We start from the raw sequence: 10,242 nt of genomic DNA, 5'->3' as shown, positions 1-10,242 counted from the left end.
GTCATCACCTATCATGCACCAATCAATAAAACCACACATTACCATGATACTAATTTTTATGCAGGCCTCGATTATTTCCAACATTTGCTTCCAACTATTGTGCTCACTATAACGCAGACGGCTTTTGAAACAAATGATACGTATAGGCTATATCACTTAATAGCTGCCATTGGCTTTTTAATTCTTAATATTGATCTTTACTCAATGTTCATTTCACAGGCCTCCATCCACTGTTTGCTTCGAGTGACTCCAGTGGACCATCGAATACAGATTTCGAAGAGGTCCACAAGAAGAGAATCTTCAATTATCGCCTCAGCAGGGCTCGTAGAGTCGTAGAAAATGCCTTCGGCATTATGGCCCAGAGGTGGCGCATACTGCGCCGTCCTTTCAAGGCGAAGGAAGATAACATTAGAAAAATAATCTCGGCATGTATTGCTTTGCATAATTTTCTAATGAAAGAATCTCCTCTCTCTCAAACTGCATATTGTCCATCTGGCACAGCTGACAGCACTGATTGGCAAGGGAGGGTTGTTGACGGAACCTGGAGATCCGAAGACGACGGGAACTCAGCACTCAATGGCTTGCCCCACACTGGCTGCCATTCAACCAGGTACCAAGACATTGCAGCTAACTGTGGATCATCTGCATGCTAGTTCAGTAATTTGTCAGTCCTTAGCTCATATGTTGTTAACCTCATGAATAGAGCAGGCATTTAAAGTTGGCGTCATAGTACTTGATGCGTGTTTGCACAACATTTGCATTACAGGCTTGCTTACGACGTTAGGGACAGACTCTGCCAATACCTAATAGGTGACGGGAAAGTACCGTGGCAGGTGACTATGGTCAGGGGGAACGTGGACTGAAAAGGTAAGATATATGGCATTAGTATATGTGACATTTTTTTTTCTTTTCATAACCTCACAGTTGTGACTAGTTGGTTGGATGATAGGAGCGTCTCATTTGTAACAGGCTGTTGGAAGCTTCCACAATGCTCGGGGGCAGTTGTCATACTTGGCCAGTGCCTCCTTCATTATTGGGTTCAGAATTTCAACATAATGCATAGCATCTAATTGTGTTGCAGTGAATGTGACGAAAGGAAACATTGCTTCAAGAGGAAAAGTACCACAACTTTATTTTATAGTGAATTAAGGGTCGAGCATTAACATTGCTTGCCTCATTTTAGGGTACATGATGTTGTCAATTTCATGCATGGCATCGACTTGCTCGAGTGGGCTTAAAGCTCTCAGTTTTTTCACCAGTGCCATACAGTAACGATATGGAAAATCGTCGTCTTGCTTCTCTGTGCTAATAGCTGTAATTCTCTGCAAACATGCTGACGCAACTTGAAGGTGCATGTCCTCTGAAGAGCTGGAAACAGAATTTTTCTGGTAAATGGGCATTAATTTTATATCAAAGCATTTTACCTTTCTGTTGTGCTGGCACTTTTTCGAGCCTTTGCTGGCCTTGGACAGCTATAAAATAGACAACTCTGTTAACCAAATTGTTATAATAAGCATGCTACATGCACTGCATAAAGGAATTGTATTTGTAACACAAATTTTGTGCACATGCACATCAAATACCTTTCAGATTCGAAGTCCTTGTCTCCTTCCGGCATATCCTGTGACCTACAATGAAGACAAAATTGCTGTCACCATTTCGAAGTGCTGTAGTGACTAGGTTTTCTGTTTCACCTTTCGCTTTCTGTGCTTGGAAGGAAATGTTTCCCAGGTGGATGTACTGCCTGGGACTGTGCAGGAACCTCTGCGGCTGAGGGTCTTCTTCTGCATGTGCTTGTCTGCAACGGCACCATATAGTGCGCCATGAACAAACCTTGCATGATACTATTCGGCAACAAGTAACCTTCACTTCATTTGACAAATAAAAGTTAGGCAATTAAGCTCCACATTTAAAGGCATGGCACATTATCATCAATGGTTCCTTGTTCGTTTTATCCTTACTTATGTGTGTATCTATTATCTTACACTAATTCATTAACATAGACATAAGTTACACCGTTATGTGAAAGACCACCCAACAGAATTAAGCTGTACAGTGTGCCTACATTCATTAAGAGTTGCATTTCCTTTGCAAGTTTTAGTATTCTTATACTGCAGTAAAAATATTACTATGTGTTTGGTTCCATGTATTCCTAAATGTTCTTTGTTCATGTCCTTACTGCCGCTCTATTCTGTTCACCATTTCCTTTGCCCTTCCCCCCTTCAATGTGATGACCAATTGTTTTGATGTATTCTTACATGCTCTTTTGTTACGTTGCCTCATTACTGTTATAGTTGGTTCATTGTTTTTGCTTCCTTCCTTATTTAATGCTTACTGGGGCTGTTAGGGTAAATAAATGGAAATAAAATATGTAAAACTAAGGCTTGAAACATTACTGCCGACCCAATCAGTGAACATGCCATGAGTGCTGTTTAACATGAAAGGCTTGTGAATGCTTGCATGTTTTGAATTAAATAACATTTTGGTACATATGAAGGCTTCCTTGAAAAAAAAATATAAATCCCAAGTAATTTGATATCTGTGAAAAGACAATAAAACTAATTTGCTTTTGTGCAATCTTCCGTGTTGCACGTTCTTTGACAATTCATTTCTGTATCTCCAGTAGCCCTAAAGGCACACATTGTAGTGTTCAGAATTGAAATCTTTAAGCGGTAATTTTTTTAAAAAGGCTGACCAAGGTTCTGTCATTGAGATAATGGTTCAGGTTGCAACACACAAGCAGCAGTATTAGTATTGTAGGAAAGCACATATACATTCAAGATTTTTCTATTAGTTTGGAAGTCCTTGAGCCATATGTGTCTCAAGGACTTGCAAAGACAACATATGTGTGTATAATGCAATGCTGTCACTCACTCTTGTGCAGCAGAAAATCCAACATTGGTGCAGAGGCTGAAAAAGTTTGAATATTACCTTACTGAAAAAATCCTATGAGGCAATAACCTCACATTTTCTCACACAATCTCACTCAATTCACATAACAAATCGCATATAATTGCATAAGGTCTCATAGTTTCTTGCGCATTATCCTAAATTATGTACGATATTTTATGATAATGATGTGCACCGTATGAGAGCCTATGCGATTAGATGAGATTTTATGAGGTTTTTGCCCGGTAGAACATTTGGTTTTTCATTAGGGTAGTCTTCTTGAACAGTAATAATATACGTACAGATAGCGTCACCTTTGTGTAGAGCGCTTGAGCAGGACCATATCGGGCTAGAAAAGTCAGAATCAGACTCTGGCTCCCAATTACTGGGCAAGGTGCTCATGTCTACCTTGCTTCTAGGTGTCTGTGGCACTACTTCCTCTCGTGTTTTGCCTCTACAACTGAATAATTACGGCGAAAACTGACTTTGCTTACAGAAAAATGCATCTTTCGAGCGCTCTACACAACAGGGATGCTAACTGCACTTTCTCGTACCTGTTGCACACGTTACTGTAAAAAAAAAAGAATTGCTGCATTATGTGCATTTCTGCCGAGGGACTTGCTACGAGGACAGGATGTACGGCGCATTTGCAGAACACGGTTCACCAGCTCCCTTTCATTGTGTTATCTTAAGGAATTATCTAAATATTCACATGACGTGTTCAGTTTCAGTATTGACATAAAAGTTGCAACACACAAGCAGTAGTATTATTATTGTGGGAAAGCATAAATACATTCTAGTTTTTCTGCTAGCTTGCAATACTTTGAGACATATGTGATGTTCAGTTTCTTTTGTATTACAAATTCAAAGTAAACAACAATGACTGAACTTACACTGGTTCTGGGGAAACTGGCTCCATAATTTCCATCATTGCGTCGAAGTGTTTCCACTTAATTGCAGGGATGTCCGCGGCGCCTGCCCCACTTTTCATTTTCTTCTTAATCAGATTTCTCTGCTTCAAAAAAGTATCTTTCAGGTTTTTGAATTTTTTCTGGCAAGCGATTCCTGCAAAATAGGAATCATGGTAATACACCGAATTTCTTCTCTATACAAGCAATGGTCCGGCCTTGCATTAATCCTCGAACAACATGCCACATACGTACAACAGCGCAACGGACGGTACACTAGGAACGAAAGAGTTCGGTTGGACACAAACGTCCAACCCGCATTTTTATTACATTCCAGACGCATGACAATTGATCGCCGTGGCTAACTTTTTCGATAAATTGGGCTTACTTGCATATTAATTCATTTCGAGCGTTTGGCGAAATCACTATACAAATTCAGGCAGCGAGCCTCGCAAACGTAGAGCACCGACCGCGGTATCGAGGAACTGAGTGGGGGCATACCAAGATGCGTGCACTAAATTATAATAAACGGCGCATCTCGGGTAACGTTTATCTGCTCGCCAGAAAGATGTCCAGAAACAGTTGAGTACTGTTTTCATGCACCCTCGAGGCCTCGACTTCACGAGCGACTAGACTGACTGCCTGAGGGAAGCTATGTACGCCGATAAAGAGCGTCCAGCTACGCTATGTGCCGTGCCGAAAGCAAAAAGCATTAACATTCATTTATTCACTAAAGCATGGCACATCTGACTCATGAAATGTGGCGATACAAGCATCGACATGCTATTTGCAGGCATAGTAAACAGAAGGGGCATACGTACCGCTCATGCCAAGGGCGGCGCCAATCTTGTTCCAAATGTCGTCTTTCAGTACATTGTTTTTATGCTCCGGGTGACGCTTGTCATACAAACAGCGATAGAGCTTCACAGCGTCAATAAGCATTTCCGCCGTGACGCTCATTTCTTGTCGCACTACGAGCACGCCATCCGAGCACGCCGTCGCCATGCTGCACCGAGCGACACCGGAGGCGAGAATCGGTCCCGGACCGATTCGGCTTTCCGCCGCGATTTCCGGCGGATTCTCTCCCGCGGCGGCGGAAATCGCGCGCTCTCGCCGCCGAATCGCCGAATGCTCAAGTGTGAACGAGCTACCACCACCGAAGCGGTGCGGGCCGCGCGCCCGGTTTTACAGCAGATGGCGTGACGTCACACCGCTAGGCGCGCCGCGCGCGGTGGGCGCAGGAGTTAGGCAGCAGCCACCACGCGCGGCCTCGCCTCGCGACGGCACAAGTTGGGCCCCTGGTTTTTGCGGCAGATGGTATGACGTCATAGCAGAGGTCAAGCTAAAGGTCAGTGGTAGCTACCGCGGCCTCGCCACGCGAGGAGCTGAAAGTGATAGTATTGCTTTCGCAATAAAAATTCGGTCGCAGGGTGCTTCATACGTGTGGTGCGACGTTCGAGCAAGTGCCAGATGAGTGGCGCCGCACGGACGCCTGAATCAGATACCTGGCGGGGTCAACTTCGCATAAGCGGGATGTGATGTGATAACTTTATTCCACCAGATAAGGAGGCCCCATTGTCCCCGCCCCCGGCACGCAGGCCTAAGGGACGGGAGCTGGGACTTCCGAGCTCAGAAGCAGGCAAAAAGGTCTTGGTTCTTCGCGGCTACTTCCGCCAGGCGGATGGATGTGGAGCTCCGCAACACAGCTTCCCAGGCTTCTCTACAATTTACATTTGTTTTAGCCCCTGGGGAGCTAGCGCATTCCTAGATTATGTGGTCGAGGGTCCCTCTCTCCCCACTGCACTTGTATTTATTGTTTTTTCTATCGTCCGTGTGGACATATGCCCAGACCGGGGTTACGAAGTTCCCAGGAGGGGGTGAAGGGTGGCAGTTCCAGGCTCTACGGTGCTGGGACGGTAGGTCAACGTAGATTGCGATGGGGGTTAAAACGCATAACTGCTCTCTCAAACTCTGTTTTGCCTTACTTCTGCAAGAAAGTAGAGCACTGCAACGTAATTCGACTCACCCACTGTATTGAGATAGACAATGATATAGAGATGCAAATGCTTAACGACAAATGTCTCGCAACCGCACCCAAACCACCTCTACTACCACACCGGGCACTCCAAGCCCGACCTTAATGAAGGCATCATAAAATGGGAAGTCTGAGCAGCCCTGCTGCAATTCCGTACCGCCTCCACACCGGTGGTGGACAACATAACAAACGAAACACGCAAAAACCATGATGAGAACTCCATCCAGGCTACCACAGATCTGTTCAGCAAACTTTCGAAATGGACGGAGGCTCATCCTACTTTTATTCCGAAACCAAGCTTACTCCTAACTCCCTACAACGTCCGACCCATGTCGTTCCCCTCACATCTTGGCAATCTGTTCCAACACGTATTCTAAATTGCCTACATAAATATGCAAACTCACGACATTTTCCCTCGCACCATGCTGGGTTTCTGCAGTCATCTCTCTAGTCAAAATGTCCGCTCCAAATTTCGGAAGAACTACCTGTCTCACTGAAAACGTCGCCTAGAGTGCTTCTTTCCATCGACTAAAATAAAGCCTTCGATAACGTGTATCACATCGCAGCTTTGAGCCATATAAGACCTAGGGGTTGGCGACAGTACGCGCTCCTACATCTCTGAGATCGCACAGCAGGAATCCGCTGCGGCCTCCTTCCGCCTTCCCCCTCAGAAATTGAGGCATGCCACAAGGCTCAGGCTCTCGCAGATTCCTACTCTCTTTATGCAGCCGACAGAATCTTGCAGATCACCATGTCGGCAGCATCGAAAAAAAAAACCCTTCAGGCTAGGGTGCCTCAATGTGCGAGCCCGTTTCCGCCTCTCCGGGGATGCGCCGGGGAGGTGCGCATTGGGGCAACCCGCTCCAGAATGGGACGGATCTGATGGCTAGATGCGTAGCCTGGTTATGCCTCGCGTGCTCTCTCACAGAATCCGAACCCCTCGCTCTCCACCCCACTCCTACAAGCCTCAGTTCCTTTAGAGCTCATATCTCTATAGAAGCTGAGAAATTCGCCATATATGGACAACCAGTACTGAAGTACACAAACTTCGAAATTTTAGGCATGTTGCTAAAGGAGAATGATCTCAACACGGATATATTCACAAATCCTGCGAATACCGCACACCAAATGATTCGTCTACTCAAATGCATCACCGTTGTTCTTGTTTCATATTACGTTCGACCAGCTGGTGGCGCCTCTTCCCGTATTAATCTTGGTTGGTTATTAAGTGTTCGTCGGAAATACCCCGGGTGTCCAATTTTAGTCGGAGGCGACTTTAACGCCCCTCACCCGGATTGGGAGTATCCGACTGCAAGCCCTCGTGGCAGGCGTGTGCGGGACGCCTTCAATGATGCCCTGTTTGTTCTGCTTAATCAGCCTGGGACAGCAACACGACCTGTGCGTCACATACGTAGTGCTGCCTATGCTCCAGACTTGACGTGGGGGTTGGGCGCGCGAACTCCCTCATGGCACATGGAGCCATGGACTGCTGGGGAAGTGATCACCACCATATCCTCATCCCTCCCGTTTCCTCCTTTACACCGCAAATGTTCTGTGATAAACTGAGACAGCTTTCGCTCATGTCTCGACAGTATGTCTTCAGATTCGCCGTCACTGTTTGTTGACCGTATACAGAGAGCACTAAACAGCGCTACGACTACTACTTGGATTGATGTAGGTCGACCAGCACCAGATCTCGGCCTGCTTAACTTGTGGGCAGTCCGCCGTCAAGCTGAGCTGGCTGCTACGCGAGACCCTACTCCGGGGCAGGCACGTACACGACTGAACTATCTTACTGCGAAGGCTAGGAGATATGAACGCGATCTATCGCGATGCCAGTGGCATGCATGATGTGAACAATTTTCTGATAAATCATCGAATGCCTCACTCTGGCGAACGTTTCGTGCAATGGAACACGGTCGTCGCTCTACTGACGCAGCAGCAACAGCATGTTTTGCGGCTAATCTGTCGCCGGGCGATTTCGCCAAAGAAGCTGCTCGAAAATTTTTCCCAATACGATATACTGCCTCCTTCAGCTGCAGATCTTATTTTGGCAGGTATCCCTGCAGACGCATGGAAACTACCATCTGCTGCCGACACAGATGGAATTGCGAGCCCCTTTTCGATGTGTGAGCTGCTGGCTGCAATTGACAATGCGAAACGGAAAACAGCGCCCGGCTTGGACAAAATTCAGTATGAGGTTTACAAGAATCTCAGTACTGCTGCACTTCCTCAACTACTAGACACCATAAACAAAGTGCGGCTTGATGGTGTCGTACTCGAGAGCTGGAAAACCGCTGTCGTGATCCCTATTCCCATACCTGGGAAGCCTCCAACAGACCTCGCCAACTTACGACCAATGTCCTTAACATCAACGCTTTGCAAGCTCGCACAGAAAATGCTAGCCACACGACTTTCTTGGTGGCTTGAACAGCACGGTTTTTATCACCCTGCTCAAATTGGATTTCGTCCATACATAGGTACAGAGGACGGGTTGTCTGTCTTGGCATCAGCAGTTCTATCATCTACCCGCAGCCGCAATGTACGTACCATATTAGCAATGGACGTTGAAAAGGCATATGACAACATCAGTCATGCTGCAATCCTGAATGCCATTGACATGCTTCATCTCCCTCCGAGAGTACGCACTTTTGTCGCATCATTTTTGGACGGAAGAAAATTTGCAATACGCCTCAGCGGTGACACTGTTGGTTCATTCGTTTCACTACGTGGCGTGCCCCAGGGATCAGTATTGTCTCCGACGTTGTTCAATATTACTTTCATCCCATTGGCGTGGTGCTTACATGACATCCCTGAAATCAAGTTTTTGCAATACGCAGATGATATCACGGTATGGAGCACTCGCCATGATCTTCTCACTCAAGAGGCCGCCCTTCAGTCAGCATTAGACGTAACCTCTGATTACACATCCTCCATTGGCCTTCAACTTTCTGTGTGTAAAACTTCATACACGTCAGTCGCCAACCGCTGGGGACGCCGTAAACTTACCTCAAATCCAATCCGTCTCTGTATATCAGGCACCCCAATACAAGAAAGTTCGAGCCTGAAAATTCTGGGCTTACCAATTCACGAATCAGGATCAGCGAGTGCTTGGCTTTCTCAGGCAAAAAAGCAAGCACTTCAAACTATGAGTTTAATAAGACGAATTGCACCTAAAACGGGTGGCGCTGGCTCGTCTGTAGCACGCCAGTTAGTGAGGGCGGTTCTGCAGCCACGTATTGTTTATCAGGCCCAGTTCCAGCATCTTACAAGAGCACAATGGGATCGCCTTGAAGCCGTAAATCGAGAAGCTATGAGGACCATAACATGCCTTCGACGACTCACACCGGTCGTAGCGTTACAGGAAATGCGCAGCTCAACACCATCGATGAACTGGTGCAGCAGCGCCGTGATGCTCGCAGACTCAAGGCCACTTTGTCACATTGCACGCAAGCACTGAGGGCGTATGCAACGTCACACATTATTCTTCAGCCACCTGCGCCAGTTCTCCCTCCCTGGAAATTTATACAGTTAGGAGACAACAAGCCAACTGACATCCGCAGACCAACGTCTGCCAACTCGGCATCGTTGCTTCGCCTGAAATTTGAAGAGCAAGATACTCACCTGCCTAAAGATTCCATAGTAATGTACGTAGATGGAAGCCTGCAAGGCTGTGAAGCCAAAACGGCAATCTACTGTCCACGGAGACCTAGCCTGAATCAGACAACTACGTTTCAGCTTTCGGAACCACTAACATCTTTCTGCGCTGAGCTCATGGCAGTTCAGGAGGCACTCTTCTCCGTGGCTTCCATAACCATGCTCCCTACAGCACACGTTGTCATCCGCACTGACGCACTTCAAGCAGTACGTCTGCTCTGACGTGTCAGCCGCTGCCCTAAAATTTTCCAAGACATCCACCAGCTTGCGGCGCGCATCCCACAATCAATACGCATTGAGTGGGTCCCACGGGATCTGCTGCCTTCCCAAAGTCAAGCTGATTTAGGAACCCGCCTCGTGAACCAAGACGCATCAATCCCACGGCTCCTCGAAGTGGACGACGCTACCCTCCTTTTGTCAAGAAAGGCGCACCTCCGGTGCCGCACACGTGCACTTATCCCTCCGTGTGCGATATCCCTTCCCCGCGGTCTCACCCGTGCAGAGGAGGTTGCGCTTAGGAGGATCCGGGTCGGTGTTGCCCTTACACCAGCTGTCACTAGGACGTGGTCACGCTTCCAACACTTATATCCTCGCCCAGGATGCCCGATCTGTAAACACGAAGATGTCGAGGCCGACATCCACCACTTGCTGTGGGACTGCCCAGCACTCTCGCCAACACGAATCCGGCACCTGAGCATAGCTGGCCTTTCGGCAACCAATCCTGCCTCATACGTCACTTGGACGCAGGGAACT

The 10,242-nt window shown here is 47.1% G+C and overlaps 1 protein-coding gene across 4 annotated transcripts; it reads right to left on the bottom strand.

Moving 5' to 3' along the window:
* Window positions 1-1,114: 1,114 nt before the first annotated feature.
* On the bottom strand, window positions 1,115-4,938 carry LOC146193133 (uncharacterized). 4 transcript variants are annotated; one of them, XM_084602564.1, is made up of 7 exons: window positions 4,619-4,938; window positions 3,783-3,954; window positions 2,875-2,910; window positions 1,695-1,798; window positions 1,584-1,628; window positions 1,425-1,472; window positions 1,115-1,368 (listed from the first exon to the last, which is right to left on the bottom strand). In XM_084602564.1, exons 1-7 carry the CDS (start codon window positions 4,800-4,802, stop codon window positions 1,253-1,255), a joined length of 705 nt encoding a protein of 234 aa, XP_084458690.1. In that variant the 5' UTR covers window positions 4,803-4,938; the 3' UTR covers window positions 1,115-1,252. The 4 variants fall into 4 exon arrangements, with proteins under 4 accessions (XP_084458690.1, XP_084458688.1, XP_084458691.1 ...); XM_084602562.1 differs by having other exon boundaries at window positions 1,584-1,798; XM_084602565.1 differs by lacking the exon at window positions 2,875-2,910.
* Window positions 4,939-10,242: the final 5,304 nt, after the last annotated feature.

The sequence above is a fragment of the Amblyomma maculatum genome, chromosome 4 (assembly GCF_055883805.1).
Source record: "Amblyomma maculatum isolate TAMU_Amacu chromosome 4, ASM5588380v1, whole genome shotgun sequence".
Taxonomy (NCBI): Eukaryota; Metazoa; Arthropoda; class Arachnida; order Ixodida; family Ixodidae; genus Amblyomma; species Amblyomma maculatum.
The sequence above is the reverse complement of the archived record's forward strand: the minus strand, read 5'-3'. Positions and strand labels throughout refer to the sequence as shown.